A 19007-nucleotide genomic window follows, 5' to 3' on the forward strand; every position below is an offset into this window, starting at 1 on the left:
CACGCCAGAGCTTCCTGTCGGTTGTCAACATCCCCAGCTCCCCCAGGGACGAGTCCGTCACCTCTAGAATATCATCCATCCACCTTGCCCTTGGTCGGCCCTTCTTCCTTTTGCCTTCCACTCTCCCTAGCATCAGCATCTTCTCCAGGGTGTCCTGTCTTCTCATTATGTGGCCAAAGTATTTCAGTTTGGCCTTTAATATCGTTCCCTCAAGTGAGCAGTCGGGCTTTATTTCCTGGAGTATGGACTGGTTTCATCTTCTTGCAGTCCAAGGCACTCTCAGAATTTTCCTCCAACACCACAGTTCAAAAGCATCGATCTTCCTTTGCTCAGCCTTCCTTATGGTCCAGCTCTCGCAGCCATATGTTACTACAGGGAACACCATTGCTTTAACTATGCGGACCTTTGTTGTCAGTGTGATGTCTCTGCTCTTAACTATTTTATCGAGATTTGTCATTGCTCTTCTCCCAAGGATTAAGCATCTTCTGATTTCCTGACTGCAGTCAGCATCTGCAGTAATCTTTGCACCTAGGAATACAAAGTTTTTCACTGCTTCTACATTTTCTCCCTCTCTTTGCCAGTTATCAATCAAGCTGGTTGCCATAATCTTGGTTTTTTTGAGGTTTAGCTGCAAGCCAGCTTTTGCACTTTCTTCTTTCACCTTCATCATAAGGCTCCTCAGTTCCTCTTCACTTTCAGCCATCAAAGTGGCTTGCATCCTACTCCTATCCTATTCTTTAAAGATCCATTGGTTGGGGTCTCAGATGTCCAATAGGCAGAAGCATCCACAGGATCCAGCGCTTTCATCAAAATGAGAAAAGTGGGGTTGTACGATCATGACACAAACTCTGTCCTTTTCATATATGCATATGACATCATGACACATGTACAAAAGAGGCAGAGTTTGCCTCATATAGTGCAATGCTGGTCTCATCATTGCCTCCAACAGATGACTCAAAGAATAGGCTTTAGGCCACATGTCTGCAAACATTATATGACAGCTGAAATTCAACCTTCCGAAGTTACTCATTTAAATTCCTGAAACATATTGCTAGAAATTTTTAAAAGGCTGGTAGGGTAGGACATACAGCCATAAATTAAAACAGCCTCATCATTCTTATTTCTGTACGTGTATATTAGGAACACTGATGTACATGAATGTTAAATTAATGAGAAAACAAATCTCTCCTCTTAGGCTTGCCATGTGTGAAAGAATTTATGATGATCACAAGCAACATACCAATGGACTATCATAAACAGGAAATGAATTCTACCTGTAGAAAAAGAAGGCACCCACGCCGAGGAGGAGAACCAAGAACAGCATAGCCAGGAAAGCAGCAGTTGCGATGTTTTGTTTCTTCATGTGCATCACATGTTGCTGTTCCCACCACTCCAAGTCACTAAACTGACAGCGCTCTCCCAGGTAGCCTTTCGCACAGCTGTTGGTGAGCAAACCAACAAAGAAGGCAATGCCAATTACCAGGAGTGGTTGATTTCACTCAGTGCAGTGCAGTCCTTGTGGGAAATTGTGATTTCTGGCCACCACATGAGAAAAAGCAGCAGTGGAAAGGTGCAGAAAGGACAACCCACTTGATTAGAGGGTTACAGTGCTCTCCTATAAGGGCCAAAGGAAACCTGATAGAGGTACATCACATTACAATGATAGAACAGGTCATTTGTTAAAAGTAAACATGTGGAAATTCAGGACTGAGAAAATAAATAACTTATTGGAGAATGAAACTATGAATTTTTCTGCCATGACATTTCGTTTAAAGTGTCTTGGACAAATTCAGAAAAGATCAAGTTATCATGGTTGCTAGTTTTGAGGGCCGTTTACTATCTCCAAAATCCTAAGCAATATACCTTAAATACCATCTGCTTGGGGAGTAACGGTGGAGGATGCCACCTTTGTTTCCACCTTTATGACTTTTCCCAGGCTGGCTGAGGAATTCTGGGAGTTGAAGTCCACACATCTTAAAGTTGCTAAGCTTGAGAAACACTGGTATAGAATGATGAATTAGATAAGCCACCAGCATGATCCTGGCAGACTTATTATGTTATTTTCCTCAACCTGGACTTCAGCTGCAGAATTATCACAATAGCCACTGTAGGAATTCTGAGAACTGTGATCCATACATTTGAGGGCACCCAGATTAAGTATGGCTATAATACATTTTTTCCTTAATCTGCTACCCCCCACATACATTTGGATTCCAATTTCCATGTCCCAGTTAGCACAAGTGGTAATTATGGGAGTTGTAGCCCATGAGATTTGGAAGGCATCAAATTGGGAAATGTAAGGATGTGACTTCTAAAAATATTTAAATGAATGAGAGCTTTAATGTTGGCTTTATCTTGGCTGCAGTCAATAGGCCCACATTTTACAATGTTAGTATTGCTTGCTTGGGAACTAAAAGACATATAAAGTAAATGTTTGAAAGTAACATTTTCCTTCCTGCTCTGTAGGGTATTCTCTGAATCCAACTTTACTCTGAATTATACTGTGTAGGGATCACATGATGAATAAAAAGGCAATTCTAACTTTCACTGAATTCTATAGACCCATCTCATTCAGAGATCTGGAGGGTTAACTTGACAGCATGATAGAATCAGGAGACAAACAAGTGTATGGACAGTTAAATAATTAATAATACATTCTGAACTATAAAAGTGAGACACCATATTTATTTATTTATTTTATAAATTTATTCACCGCCCATCTCTCCCCTATAGGGGGACTCTGGGTGGCTTACAATAAAATATGCTATGCTACAATCTTAGTACTGTATAAAAATCAGGTTTATTTTTAAAGTAAGTTATAAAACATCTTGATATGTCTGGAAAGTGGGGACAGGCATGTTTTCTCTCAGTCTGATGGAATTAAATCTGCATGTTGATGAATGATGAAACACTGCCATCTAATGTAGAATTGTATACACAAGAACAGTAAGTATAAAATAATGTAGAACTCAAGTATAAAATAATGTAGAACTCAAACTCAGGTTGACATAGATATGTGGCACCTAAGAACAATATATGGAATGTCTTAACTGAAATAGCAAGCTGAAGATGTTTTTCAAATTTCCAGCTCCATCTTTGGATCTTCTCAAATGGAGTGAAATTATCTGCAAGAAGACTGTAGGAGGCTTCTGCAGAATGTGCTTAAAATCCCTCTCATCCTTTCCTGCTCAGTCAGAAGTATCTGAAAGGTATGGCCAAAAAAGTTAAGATGGCAGCCACAATGGTGCAATCAAAGTTCCACATGGGTTTTACGTGTATCACACATGTGACAACATAAAAACCAGGCACAACTTTGATCACAACATTGTGGCCACCATCTTGATTTTTTTGACCCTACCCTACAGACACCCCTATGTTCAGTGCAAAAACATCAAAGCTGGAGCTGATGCACACAAGGATCTTGAGAGGTGAGGGGACATGAACGTCTCTGTACCTCATCCAAACATTATATCCTCACATGTTTTTAGTTCTGTAAGTGGCTTAGGCTAAATGCTCAAAACTAGGGTCGGGGAAAACCAGGCTCCTTCGTTGACCATAAAGCTCACTGAGTGAGTTAGGATCAGTCCTTTTCTCTCATCCCAAGTTACCTTACAAGTTTATCATTGTGGAGGAGAGGAGAAATTATGTATGCATTAAGCATACATGGGATATAAATATAATAAATGCATTTCACATGCCTAACAACACTATTTAACCTGTCTTTTATTTAACTGGACACTGACCAAATTAATAACGATGGAAGCATAGTGGACTTCAATACTTACTTGCATGCAAAAATCTGCAGATCTGAAAAATAAATGCAAACTCCCTCATGGAAACAGTATGATGATGGGCAATCCATAGGACCTTCTTGTTCAGATAATGTAGATTCATCCCTGGTTGCAACAGAAGGAGTGATGACAGATTCTGAAACAAGTTGGGGAGAAGGGGTTAATGTGTTTGGGCCCAAGGCCAAGTTTGAATGACTTGATACGTGGGTAGGTTCTCGAGGTGACAACTGGGGAAGGCAATGGCAAACCAGCCCACTATAGTCTGCCAAGAAAACATCACAAAAGTGGTGTCCTCCCAAAGGGTCAGACATGACTTGGTGTTTGCACAGGAGACCTTTCACCTTTTTTTTCCCCACTTTTAAAACAGTGAATATCAGCTGCTGGAAAGAATAAAAGCAGATTTATTTTATTTTATTTTATTTATTTATTTATTAAATTTCTATGCTGCCCATCTCGTGCACAATGACTCTGGCTGGCTTACAAATAATAAAAATGGTAGCAATTCAATATAAATACATAAAATTACAAATACAAGTATAAAATACAAAATACAAAATACAAAACTCAAGATGGGAAGATCTTAACCTTGGCCCTCTCACGGGGCCAACCACCCCCATGAGTAGCTGTCTCCTCTCCCATCCTAGGCCAGATGGCATAGCCATGTTCTTACTTCCGAAAGGCCAGGAGAGTGGTGGCCTGTCTTACCCCTGGGGGTAGCTTGTTCCAAAGGGCAGATACAATGAAATGTCCACTTAGCAGGTCTCAATGCAACAGAACTGGGATGCAAAATATGAAATTCCCTGTGTTTTTATGTTATTTTATGTCACTGCATAATATCATGTTCTTAATAATGACTACTTGAGAGCCAGTGTGATGCAGTGTCTAAGATGCCGTATTTCAGCAAGGGAAATGCAAGTCCTCACTTAAATACTGAGTTATTTTGGACTGGTTATTCATTAACAGACTATTCGAGGCCATGTAAGGTCTCAGAGAAAAGCAGGCTATACATATGTACAATGAGAGAGAGAGAGAGGGAACCTGGTCCATAACAGTTGAGGAAGAGCTAAAGAAGACTGCTACTCAGCATTGATAGTAAATTAGGGTCCATGTTGCTGATCAAGGACCTGCAGCTAGCATCAACCATATTTCAAAAGAATATATTGTTAGTTTCAGAATTCCTGCAGAGATTTATAGTGTTGCTTAGTATGTTGTACACACCTTCACAATCCTTTTTAATGGCACAGAATACAACAAAAAGGATAAAAAGAACAACTCTAAAACCCCCAAAGCAAAACAAATAGGACAGCTGCACCAACTGTTGATCCCAAGACACATCTCTCTTAGCAAGTGAATTTTTTCAGACATTTCTAATGCTCCCCAAGAAGCTATCCTGTCAACCTGTTCTCCGGGTCTGTAAAAAATATTGACAAGGTGCTTTGGTGAGAAGCAGCTGTAGCTATTCAAAGACTTGGCATGGCTGCTTTGAGTCCTTTTGACTCAATATCTTCTGGGCATGCATTTGCAGGTTCAGCACACTGTTCTGCTAAGGGCTGTAGAGGGCCTTGAAAAAGCCATACTGAGACTTTGAAAGCACAAAGCAGATCCATTGAGGCGTACTCTCTTCTACCATGCCAAAGAAAACATCATTTTAGGGCAAGACAGAACCAAGGTTTTCCTCCTGAGTTGTTATTTCAGCAGGACAACAAATCAAGATATATTGGTGCAGTTACCATTTCCATTTTTACAGAGAATATGGGATATAAGAAAAATAAGCTGATTTACTCATTTTAATAAACCGGCAAGAGAAAGAAAGGGGGAATTTAAATGAATATGGGAGAGAAAGGAATGTGCATCCTGAAATCTAGCTGCCAATTTGCAAAAAAAAGGACAGTATTTGCATCAGACTTGGCACAGTTGTTTGAGATAAGCTGACAAACTGCTAAAACCGCTGGTCCTCATATCTCCTACAATACTGAACTGGAAAGCAATACTCTTAGACAGTAGACTTATGATTTAATGTCAGACTTCACATTCTAGCTATGAAGATCAGGGAGTCTGATTAGGAACATAGTTTTAAATGAACTCTGATTGGAAATGTCAGCAACTCAAATCTCATGACTATTAAACAAACATAAAATTATTTGATGAGTGTTATGACTGACTCAATACTTGCTTTCATTTATAGGCAGGTTAATGATTTCCAATAAATCTTGATTGGGTCATCCATTCCATTAATGCTGCCAAATAACAGAAGAAGAAAACATCTCCTGACATCTAGAGGCTTTGCATATTGATGAACTGATGATGTTAAACATCACCAGGAATGCAGAAAGCCTGGAAGAAGTGGATAAACAATGCCACCTATCTTATAGAGTGCAAGCCTAGCATCTGCAAGTAAAACTTTTAACAAGGGAAGATAGTCTTTTCAGTGCCAAGGACTGCTTTCTTGTGGTTTTTTGACATTCTCCAATTGGCTGTGGTTGTTGCAGTGATGTAGTATCTCTGGAATTACTATCTCTGGAATTTTCAGCCCATTTTTAAATATAAAATAAGGATACTGAGCCCATCACAGGTTTAACATCTTTTTTACTGCAATATCTATAAAACAGAATTGGATTTTTTTTGGCTATAATTTGGCAGTTTTGTACTGAATTTGTAGTGTAATTAGTATAATTTTGAGGAGTTCTGGAGATTATATATATATAAAGAAAAACCTAGGGGGGCATATGCAGTCCATGCCCTGCACGTTACCTTCCCTTTTCTAGCTACTTTGTATAAGAATTATGGACTCATTAAGGCAATTTCTTGAAACTCCATATTTAGCAATATTTCAATCAAAATGAAAATTTATCAACTAATTTTTCTACTATTATCTCCCATACTAGGCCTCAGTGGAACACTGCTTCCCTAAACTGAGGGAAATTAAATAACGTGGAACATCATCTCCCCACACCCGAGATGAGACTGCCCCCCCCTTGACGTCCTTCTGGAAGTCCCTTAAAATTTGGTTATGTCAACAGGCTTGGAGATCTCAGGGAAATGGGGATTTAATGAGGTGGCTACATAGTGTGTAACATCTATGCTCTCCCTACCCATTTTAGTTTTTTTTATATAATAATATTTAAGTTTTAATTTTAGAGTCTTTTTGTAATTATTGTTTTTTATGGTTTTGTTGTACATTGCCCAGAGTCCTGTTTCTATGAGATGGGTGGCATATAAATATGATAAATATATATATAATAGATAAATAAAGAAGTCTAGAAGTTTGGCATAAAAATCCCTCCATGTAGGATGGAGACATTATTCAAAACGACTGCAAGAACATCCTTCATCTCAATAACTCACCAGAACAATGAAGCCCATCTTCAGTATAACCCAAAAGGCACTCACAGAAGTAGCTTCCTTCAGTATTGATACACCTCGACCAGCTCTGATTGCAGTGTTCTTTGTTAAGAATGCATTCATCAACATCTACAAGATAAAAAGTATTGAAAACTGGGAGACTATACAGGAAAGACGTTTCATCTGAGTTAAGTCCTATCTCATAGAAGGGTTATGAAGATAAAATAAGGTTGGGGAGAATTACATATGCTGCCTTAAATTGTAAATATACCTTCTCTGGTGGTATATAGGCAGGATATAAATATAATGAATCAAATCTTCTCTAAGTGAACCACACTCACTATCTGTATGGATTTATTTATTTATTGAACTTGTTACACTGCTAACTACTATACACTGGTTTCGAATATGATCTTGGACCTCCAAATGTTGACTGGCCTGAGTGTCAGGCATAATTCATTCTTTTCAGCAAACTAAAGAAAAGTATAAACCAGCCATGAAAGCATATTAAAATAAAATAAAAAACCTTTAAGTTTAAACCTTAATTTATAGTTGCTATGTTCCGTATTAATCTATAGCTTGTACCTGAGGGGACCGGGGGGAGAGCTTGAAGACACTGGCATGGGGCCATGGGTACTTTCATGATTTCAGAATGATGACCCAAGATGAAACCCACACAAAAATATTCTATATTAATATTATTCTGTAATCTGCTGGGTGAAATTACCATAGCACAGTTGACCTTCCATGATGAATCCTCTCTGGCACTCACACATAGCACCATTTTGATGTTCAGTGCATTGGGAATTGAGATCACAACCCAATGATGTACAGTCCTCCTGGTCTGTGGCACAAAATAATGATGAAGAAATACATCACTCTATAGTTGTCTATAGTTTATGAGCTCAGAGTAGCAAATTGCTGTGGACTAACTCACTACAGCTAACTTTTCAAACTATATCCATCTGCCCCCTCCTTGCAAGTCACATGGGATATGGACAAGATGAGAAGCCTTCTCAATGGCAGACCCCATTCTATGGAATACTCTCTCCTTCCAAGGTACAGATAGCCTCTCCCCTATTTGCATTTTGCAAACCAGCCAAAACAGCGGGCATTCAGCTCTTAGATTAATTTAATATGTTGCTAGCCAGTATTTTGTACTTTTTTCTTTAGAAACGTTTTGTAACATGACCAGAGTCCATTTGGCTTGGGGTGGGCTATAAATGTTGCAAAATAAATAAATAAATAATATTTGTCACGAGGCCGGTTGCTGCACACTGTTTAACCATGCTCCAATTGCACATGATCATAACAACCATTCCCATAAACTGCAGAGATCCTTCTTTAGTCCCTATTGGCCATTTTGCCAGTCACTGAGGACATTTGTCTCCTCCAGTCATTATGAAATAGGAAAAGGCAATCTTTACTAGACACCACGATTTCAGCAGTCAGTGTTTGTTGCTTCTCCTGGTCATCCCTGCTGCTATCACCATGTTGGCTGCTACTCAGAAGATGCTGGGAGGATGTTTCCAGTGCAAACATTTTCTTTCCTGACACATCTTCCTTGGATGTAGAGATACGGCCTGAAAGGGCAAAAATAACAGGTTGGTATACACCGCTGCACTGCATCATTTCAGAATAATTAGTTGATTATTAGTGGACAAGTATCCCTGTAATATATTCAACTGCCAAATTAAAACAAAAAGGAAATACATTGTAGCTGACCAAATAGACCAGTAATAGCTGCAAAGAATCACATTGCTTCAGATACACATAGTTCTATAATAATCATGACAATCAGAATATTTTTCTTTAAAAAAGTTTTCAATTGATTACTGGGGCAGGTTTTGCTATATAATTATAATCCAGTTTTATTATCGCTATTTACAGCACTTGCCAAATAGAAGCTGGCCAGCAAGCCTGCTTATGATATATTGGAACCCTTAATACAATGGTTGGGGAATTCTGGGAGTTGAAGTCCATACATCTTAAAGTTGTTGAAGTTGAGAAGCACTGCTGTAATAAGTCCTGAGAAAATGCTAATCAGAAAAAGACCAAAGTACACTTAAAATATACCTGGTTTGGCTAAAGGATGAACCACAAGCAGTGAAGAGGGCCTCAGCATGGTTCCTCCAAGGCGTACCTTCTTGAGGCCATTTTTCTTGTCTATTCTCAGTAATGAAGGCCTAGTCCAGTCAGACAACCAAATGTGGTCCTCAAAAACTGTTATGCCATATGGGTGGCCTAAAATACAGATATAAAGATTATCGATAGTTCCATTATATACATCTACAGAGTAACACATCAATTAATATGCACCCAATACAATTCTATTCTGAAAACTGCAGATCAAGATTCAAAACCTGTTGTCCAGGGATTTCATGGATTATCTCAGCATCTCTTCTGCAATCTGCAGATCCCTCCAGATTAGATGAGACCAAAATCTGACTTTTTTTGGGAGGGGACATCTTTTGAAGTAGGGCAGCTAGGGAACATTTAATTCCTTAAAATTCCTGAACAACCTTAAAGGCTCCTAGCCCCACCCACTTTAGGACAGTAGCCTTAGAAGTACCCTACACAGCATAGTCTGCTAGCTACTAGAAGTTGCACTTCCTTGTCATAGGTTGAAGATTAGAGTCAGAGTGAGGTAGAATCCTTTAAATTCCTAGATCAGACTCTTGCCTAAAGCACATCCATCAATCTGTATCAGATGCAGAGGGAAGAACATGCAGTCCTCCATATGGTATTAGACTGAAAATGTCATCATTGGCACTACAACTTTAGTGGATAAAAGAAGGAATGTTCAACAATATTTGGAGACTCTGTATCACCTAATGGTGATCAGTAACATCTGGCAATAATCTGTCCAACGCTTAAAGCAATGTGATGTCAACTCACTGACAGCTTGTTCTACTAGAAAAATGGTTCTAGCTCATGTTGAATTGACTTTAAATAGTACCGATTACTATTTATAGTCCAGAACATTCTTTTGTACTGTCAGTCTATCAGTCATGTATTTACTTTTATCTAAAAAGTTCCAATCTTCTAGGATTTTATGACTCTGATGATTTTGTCAGAACTGAGACGCCTAAGAGCACAAAATCAGGATAGTAATAGTAGTACAGGTAGTCTTCATTCAACAACTGTTTGTAGTTACAACAGTGATGAAAAAGTAACTTTGTGACCAATCCTCACATTTACAACCATCACAGGTCTGTAAAGCAAAGGAAAGCTGAAGTAAGATCAAAAGCATAGTCACAGTTTCACTTAGTGACCGCTTTGGCGAACAATTGGGATCCGAGTTGTGGGTCCCAACTGTGATTACTAAAGGGGGACTATCCGTAGTAATATTAAGTGTAAACACTGTCTTTATCTTTGTTCCCTTAATGCAGTAGTGGGCAATCAGCCCTAGGGACATATTTCGTCCCCACCCTCATTTCTTTACAACCAGTGATCCTTCTTATTACACATCCAGAGCTCAATGGCACAATTTTTAAAAATCAGTTGCATTTTCCTGCCATTTTATGACAGGAAGCACATAAAAAGTATATACAGAAAAGCTTAACCCTTCCCCACCCAAAACAGAAAGAATATTGAAAATTCTGGCCCTGTCTGCATATATGGCATATCCCCACTCATTTTCTTTTGTCCTTCTTTTAGTGTGGTACCAAATGATGGCCCGTCTTCACCTAAGAGTCTGGCTCTTGCACGAGAGAATGCACACTGGAAGTGTTGGAGTGCTCACACAGAAGCTTCTTCTGTCCTCATATAAACATAATACTCATTTAAGAACATAAAAATAGCCATGCTGGATTAGACCACAACCTTCTTAGCCAGCATTTGCTTTCTGAGTGGTCAGGCACATCTGCATTTGGAGAGCTCACAAGCCAAGATAGAGACATAGTCCTCCCCTTCTGTTCTTCCCCTACAACTGGTGTTTGGAAGCGTGCTAGCCCCAACCCAGAGGTAATACTGAATCTCAAGAGCAATTCTCCTTAAAGATCTGCCCTCCACACAGGCATCCTTTCAGTACCATCAGTGGCAGTAATGGCACTAGATGGCAGTAGTGCTGCAATAAGAATCACTACAGTAATATTTAGCTATTAACAGCAGGGCTAAACGGGAAAAAAAGTACTACGTTCTATAAATATTTTCTTCCCTTTATGGGCATTCTTCCATTTCCCAAGATTTATTCATATTTCTTTGCAAATAACAGACAAAACTTCAAGAAGATCAACAAAAAAGAGCAGAGGAAAAACACACACGCACATGCACACACACCAAGAAAGCCCCTTTTTTAAGCCCCCTCCCTAAGCTAGCGCCCTGTTGACTTGTCAGAACAAAACATACATTGGGATGTGGACTGGGTATAACAATGGGACCTAATGCTATTTGCTCTCCACAGCTGAGTTCAGATATAATTCTTTCAACACTTTGCTGCTTCCCATTCAAAAAACAAATTCTGCTTCTTCATTTTCCACATGGCTGTCTGACCTTCATCTTGGGACAAGGTGGAATAAGACCAGAAAAGTAATGCAATATGGATGGATGACCAGCAAACAAATATACAGCTGACTATCATGGATATTTTCAGGAACTTGCCACTTTCATCACTGGGCCCCTAGCCAATTTTCTGGAGCTGCACTGCATGGTAAGTGGTAAATAAATTTTAAAAAAACAACCCAGGGGTACTCAGGTTACTCCTCCACTGACATTATGATATGTGCATTATTGGACAGAAAACTATCAATCCAGAAGCCTCACCTACATCATTCTGTGTAAGTATTCGTCGACTAGAACCATCCAGGTTTGCAGTTTCAACAACAGACATTTTTGCATCACACCAGTACAACTTGTCATCAAAATAGTCAATAGTTATTCCACTGGGCAAAAGTAAGTCTGAATTTGCTATTATGACACGCTCTGAGCCTTGTAAAGTAGACTTTTCAATATGTGGATTGATCCCTAGGACTGTCCAAAACAGTTCCCTTTATTGAAGGAAAACAGAATAAGTCATTGCACTTTTTAAAATCACTTTCACCTTGCAGCACAAAGAATACATAAAAATCTATATACGTCAGAGTGATATATAAACAATATTCATAGGTAATCATTTGGAATTTTAAAATCCATCTTTGATCCCTTGACCATGATTAAAATAAGCACAAGTCATTGGACAACTGCCAGGTTTATGACTATAACATAATGGAGATTTATTTACAGGAAATACTTATGGGGATAGGAAAAAGTTAAGCATCTATCTAGCTACATCCTAGCTAGAGAAGAATCAAAGAGCATGTGCTCTGTGCATGTCTGCCTGGGAAGAAAGGCAGAAGAAAGTGATCTCAGATTACCAATCTCTTAAACAAAGAGCAGACAAAGAGGGACAAAGAGGGAGCATACCGTAAATCCTTAACTCTTTATTTACACTCTACTTATCCTTTGTGGTCAAGAGCTCATGAGGTGCAGAAGACTTAATGCTGTTGGATCTGCGCCTTCAATAACTGTAACTGAAAAAACTCTGCTCAGGAAAGTTCATAGGTAAGTTTTTTGACATCCTTGTGAAAAATAGATCACCAAACTCAGCAAAAAAGGAAAAGTTCCAAATCTTGAATCTGAACATAATGTCACCCAGTAACAGTTTGGAAACAAATTTGATTTGATGTCTTACTTGGTAAATGGATGAACAGCAATTCCTTGAGGATAAGACTCCTTCTCCTGGATAATTATTTTTCTCTGCATTCCATTTAGATTACTACTTTCAATGCTAGATTTCCTGTAAAGTATACACAAAGATAGTGATTTCTTATTGCAATAACTCTATTTCATCCTTCCTTTACTTTCCTCCTTCCAGCTAATTCTCTCACACCATTATATTAATTAAATATGTTAAAGATGTTTCTCCTCAGTCCTGCCTTCTCCTATCAACAGGAGTTGTAAACTGCGTAAGATTAAGAGTAGGAGTAACCAGGCATCTATAAATTATGATGCTAGTAACTGCATGAAAAGCACCAATTATTGTTTGTGTGCCTTCCAGTCAATTTTCAGCTCTTGGTGACTACCTGGACTAGTCCCTGGAGTTTTCTTGGCAAGGTTTTTCAGAAGAGATTTGCCATTGCCTCCTTCCTAGGGCTGAGAGAAAGTGACTGACCCAAGGTCACCCAGCTGGCTTTGTGCCTAAGGCAGGGGTAAAACTCAGGGTGTCCCAGTTTCTAGCCTGGTGCCTTAACCACTACACCAAACTGGCTCTCTAAACCAATTATTATTATATGCAAATACAGCAATTTGTATCCTGTTTCTTAGGAAAAACAGCTGCATTTATTTTTGATGACCTTGCTGACATAATAAAAAGTGTTCGCTTTGTATGTGGAAAACCCAAAAGAGAGACCTGTTAAGTGAATAAAAAATGACATTTCAGACAGAAGACACAATTGATTGTGTGTGCATGAGTTTTTTTCCTAACACTGTTCCTGGGATTGTTTTTTTCCAAAAGGAGATAGGATGTCTGTTCAAAAAGAAATTGCTTTACATGAGTGCTTCTGATTACCATATTATTCAGCAAAGGGTCTTTCTGGGCCTTTTTTATTCCTAGGTCTTTCTGTTGTGACTAGTTTTAAGCACACAAATGCATGCTGCCATTTTAGAGACATTTCAGTTACTCTCTCTCTTTTTGGCCAGTTGTTTATTTACCACCAACTTTTTTTACTAGCAATAGATGTCCTACAATATCCATGCTAAAAGCATACCCTGGGTCAGTCCAGTACAATTTACGATTAATCCAATCCAATGCTAGCCCTTCTGGTCTCTCACTTGCATCCCATACAACTTTTTCACGATTGGTGCCATCCAGATCAGATCTCTCTATCCACTTCAGGTCTGTATGGGCAAAATAGATCTGTAATGAGGAAACAGAGGGTTCACAGATGATTACTGCACTTCTTAGTCGGGGATAGGATTTCCCCCCCCCCACTACTTCTCACATTATGACATTTATTTGAGCAAAAAGTAGTTAAGTTATTTACAAAGTTAAGATTGTGTTTTGTACTCCTGCCAAACTTGTGTTTCTTCCAAACCAACTGATACCTCCCCTCTTGAGCACAGACAGTGTTAAGTCAAGGTGCATAACCACAGAAGACATGCCTGAATATCACCAATGGAGTATCTTTAAAAGAAATGTGGAAAGTATACTGTAGGTATGACAGATATGTCGTGTTAGCATATAACTGCTGACAAGCGTTCATTGTTTTAAGAAGCCCAAGTCACTTGCCCCAAGGCCTGTAGTGATAAGGAGCAGTTCATCCATATCATGGAGCATCAGGAGCTAAGCAGTTAAAATGCAAAGCAGGAAGAGCATTGATCCTTGCAATATTTTGAAATCCTCTTTAAAAAAAAAAGCCTTACCTTACTTTCTACCGGGTCATAGTCCAGAGCTAAGACTACTCCCATCTGCCAGGCAAGGACGCTTGAATACTCCGTCCCGTCAAAAGCAATGCTACGGATATCTTGACTGTTTGCAAACAACAGAAATGGCCTAGGTCCTGTTTGTGACAAATGTAGTAGCAGGTTAACCCTTCTCCTTCAACACTCTGTAGATAAAAACCTTTAATGGAAAGAAGCAAATTGTGCTATGTGGTTTCCCTCTTTTCTTCTCATTTCAAATCCTTACTTGGCACTAATCACAAATTATATTAATTACAAAATGATTTTAAATAACCAAGATAATAATCTGCCAATGAATTTAACATATGCCAATGTGACAGCTGCTTATATCTTTCAAAACAGGTACAGTAGATGAATATTGTTACCTACTTCCATTTTTCGCCCCCAGGATTAAAATTACTTGTAGTGGGCTTCCTTCAGAGAACAGTGCAAAAAACCCACCCTATAATTTCAGTCTTCCATTACACACCAACTTGTGACTCAATCGTGCTTCCCACATTAAGGTGAACTATCTAGCTTAGCTATGCTTTTCATCTTGTCCCATCAAGGGTGTCTACAGGGTATGGTAAAAAAAAGTCAAGATAGCTTATATTGATGGAAGAGCAAATAAGGAAGATGGTATCTAGATCTCTTTAAGATCTATCCATGCTTATATTGAGCTATACATTTTAGCAAAGTGCACCATATGCTGGAGCATCTTATTTCAGAATGATCAGAAACATCAGTCAGGCATTACATGGACAGATGCACCCACAAAAAGCATGTATCTTGTCCATCCTGCGGCCCATGCCAAAATGTCCATGGATCAGTATCCTGTGACTGATAGAAGGGTTGTGCCTATATGAGCTTAAACTGGCCAATAGGAGGCAGGGAGATACCAGCCCCTGACAATGTCATCTACCATATCTTCAAGAAAGATTCACAGATTGTGTTTGTGGCCAAAACTGTGTTGAGAAAAGAGGGAAAACCCTAAATGGCACAGGTACAGTACATGTCTTTTAAAAGCAGTTTGCAGGGCATCTTCATTCCCCTGTTAGAAGGATGTGAGGATGAGCTTAAAGATCTGGTACTCACTTAAAGCAGTACAATGTCTTTTGTCCTCCTGGAGATGATAGCCAGGAAAGCAACCACATTCCCAAGTTGTTGGACTCAGAGATGTACAAATCTGGGTACAACCGCCATTATCAGGTGATGTACAACCTAGAATAAATTCACTTTTTAGAAACTGATCTTTATAACTAAAGTCACTGCAATTAGATTGACATGAAATAGCACAGTTCCCTCTGCTGAGTTTCATTAAGCACTATGATAAACACCTTTTAGAGATGATCTCTAGCTAAACTATGGCTTGCAGTTATTTATTTAGGAATTACTGGTGTGGATAGAGGTGGGGTAAGAACCCTTTCTACTTCACTGCGTCCCAGGATTTCAATAACAGAAGAATCTGCCAAATCCTATGAAAAAGAATTCTACTTCCTGTCTTGGGCAGAAATTAGTATGGGTGAGTAACAGATAATAGGGAGAGGTATTGAGGTATTTCAAACATTGAGGTATTTCAAACATTTGCAACACTGTAATTTAGACCAGCCTCCTTCAGGCTGGTGTCTTTCAGTTGCAGTTGACCACAACTCCCAGATTTCTCAGCCAGCATGGAACTTCCTTCCCATCATTAGATAATTACTCCCAATTTAGTTTTTTGCTACCTAATATAGAAGCTAAAATTATCTCCTGTTTTGTTAATATACAACAGCATATTTGATATCTCTTCTATTTTTCACCAATCACGGGATCTGGATATCTCACAAGGGACTTAAATAGCTTTGATTTTATCAGCTAGAATTTATATTTCAAATCAAATCAGTTTATTACAATTTATTACTGTACAGATACAGTAAAATATCCAACACTACAGTAGAATTTATATTTCAAACAACGGATAGCTTAAAAAAATGTTTGTTTCTTTCTCCTAGAAGAGGAGGCTTTTTGGGAACTCCTAGCAACTAATTCTGTGTACCTATATATCTCAAGATCTCCCTTATTCCATCTAAAAACCAGTGTGCTACGGAGTAAACATGGCATGAAGATTAGCCACATTTTTCATTCCCTTCTTCTTTTTCTAACTTTTAACCACCTTATCTATTCAAGAGTTCTTGAAAGTTTGCAACTATTTTTAGTTTGACCTAATTTTCACTTGGCCTAATAAAGATATTGGGCCTTTGATTCCCCCATTTCCATCCCTTGGCAACGAGGTTCCAACCGCTTTTTTTACTGAAATAATGTAAAGAAAATGGTTTAAACACTGTTGTTTTTCTAGTCTTGGACTCTTTAGGTGTGTTGTGCTTCTACAAGTCCTATCAGTACAGCCAGTTTAACTCAGGATTATGGGAATTAATCTAACACTTCCAGTGCCAGGTTGGTTCAACATCAGGCTAGGGAAAGCCAAAATACAATACAAATGTTAAATGCTGTTAATTATAAAATATAAACTATTCTGATTCAACATCTAGCGCTTGTCAACAGCAAAATTTTCAGAATCAGCACTGAAAAATAAATATATTTATTTACCTGTACATGTTCTTCCATCTACTTGGAGAACTGATCCTTCAGGACAAAAGCAAATAGGCCCTTCAGGTGTCTGTCCACAATCATAGCTGCAGTGAATATAATTGCTTGCACAGGAAATTAGTTCTACAATGTGTTAAAATAAATAGGAAAATGTTCTTAAAAATTGATAGAAATAATAACTTGGAGGAATTTAAGGCAGAGTTAAATACAAGCTGTTTGGTATGTATTATATCTCTGACAGTACACAGAATTATTTTCCTCCACTACTTTCCAGTATTTATGTCATGGGTCAAGAAGTATCACTTCCAGACAGGCCTGATACATTTTTTTAAAAATTAATGTATTTCCAATTTCTAAAGCCAAAAATAGAGCAACCTATTTGGGTAAAGGCTTTGCCAGAGAAGGTGTGTGCATGTCTATGTATATATACGACAGAGAGAAATATAATTGATAGAATGTAAATATTTGATTTTTCTAGAATAAAAATAAGATATACCCCAAAAATACCCCCCAAAAGTAAAGAAAAAACAACGGATAAAGCATGAGTATAAACATCACGGAAAAACTGTTTACCGTTGCATTCTCCTCATCCCTTCCGTTTGTTTCCCTGACTGCCTACCACTGGTGTAACTTTCTTTAAAAATTGTTAAAAGCTTAAGTTTTTAAAAAATATTCAAGTTATTTGAATTAGAAGTCTTGGGCTCTGGTCTCCAGTCCATTCAGGTTGGGGAGCATGTTTTCAATTTTGAGAGCATTTCATAGGCACTGCTACCAAAAGGGTGCTACTCTGGATATGGACAGTTACAAAAGACTCATTTACCAGAAGCAAATTGATGGGTTGGTTCTCATAATTCCCTCTATCCTCCCAGGATGCTTTCTCTGGTCTTTTTTTTTTTCTCTCGAAGAGGACATACTCTTGAACAGAACACTGGACTTCACTTCTCTATCATTTTTAGGGTGATGCAAATCATTTGGAAGAGGTATTTATCAAAGTGTGTTAGGAAACATAAAACACCTCTCTTCACAGTATTATAGTAGCCAGCTACTTTACAAAGCCTACTCAGCTGCTTATGGTCTCCCTGGTTGTCTATGTGCAAGTGTGCATATGCACAAGCAAAATTTCCACTGGGACTGTGTAATGGTATGTGGGAATGACCTTGGGAGACATGACGAAGAGCCACAGATTGGACAAAGATATTTCAGTCCACAGAAGGAGGGAGGATGAAGAAAGCATTTCAGAAGGGACCCTCCCTAGTTTTCCAGACAGTAAAAGGAAAGCAGGGGGGAAATACTTTCAGTCTTTCAAGATTCTGTTATGTAACCTTACAATAGAGCTAGTACTCCTGGTTGAGCTTCCTCTCTGGACTACCTCACAGGACTAACAGAGAGCCAGTGAAGCTAAGTGGCTGAGTAGACAAGGACAGTTGTCAAAACTGTCTAAAACTGGACATGGTTGTTTTAAGATTTTGAAGAGAGGTGCCTTGTTCACATTAACATGTCTTGCAAAGCCCCTCTTTCAAATGCTTTGCACACTGTTATCATGTGTGCCAAAAAGCATTCTTAGAAATACTGTGCTTGAAGGCTGGCCCTCTGCTTTTCACCATGCTAACTTCCCATTTAATTTTTGATTAAGAATAATCAACATGGATAATTTCCCATTTCTGTCACATCAAAAATTACAATTTGGCAGCAATTTCTGTATGGGCTCTGGGGTCCTTGAAGCTTAAATTGCACATCTCTGCACTACATGAAAAAAAGAATAATGCCCTTGTTCGAATAATGTCCAGCAGTTTGCTCAAGGGGAAATGTCCATCTATTATTTGCACTGATAATGAAAAGATTCAGAAAACTCAGTTTTTGTCCATCTCA

The 19007-nt window shown here is 38.6% G+C and overlaps 1 protein-coding gene across 1 annotated transcript in view; it reads right to left on the bottom strand.

Annotated features, from left to right (window-relative positions):
• EGF (epidermal growth factor) overlaps positions 1 to 19007 on the bottom strand; it is a 47270-nt gene that overhangs the window by 8051 nt on the left and 20212 nt on the right. The window contains exons 8-18 of the mRNA XM_063310728.1: positions 17139 to 17261; positions 14535 to 14671; positions 13880 to 14028; positions 12805 to 12909; positions 11898 to 12121; positions 9210 to 9377; positions 8561 to 8716; positions 7861 to 7977; positions 7137 to 7262; positions 3786 to 3927; positions 1275 to 1439 (exon numbers count right to left, since the gene is read on the bottom strand). Of these exons, the coding sequence (XP_063166798.1) occupies positions 1275 to 1439; positions 3786 to 3927; positions 7137 to 7262; positions 7861 to 7977; positions 8561 to 8716; positions 9210 to 9377; positions 11898 to 12121; positions 12805 to 12909; positions 13880 to 14028; positions 14535 to 14671; positions 17139 to 17261 (1612 nt within the window). The remainder of the gene's footprint in view (positions 1 to 1274; positions 1440 to 3785; positions 3928 to 7136; positions 7263 to 7860; positions 7978 to 8560; positions 8717 to 9209; positions 9378 to 11897; positions 12122 to 12804; positions 12910 to 13879; positions 14029 to 14534; positions 14672 to 17138; positions 17262 to 19007) is intronic.

This window comes from Candoia aspera, chromosome 8 (genome assembly GCF_035149785.1).
Source record: "Candoia aspera isolate rCanAsp1 chromosome 8, rCanAsp1.hap2, whole genome shotgun sequence".
In the NCBI taxonomy this organism is placed as follows: domain Eukaryota; kingdom Metazoa; phylum Chordata; class Lepidosauria; order Squamata; family Boidae; genus Candoia; species Candoia aspera.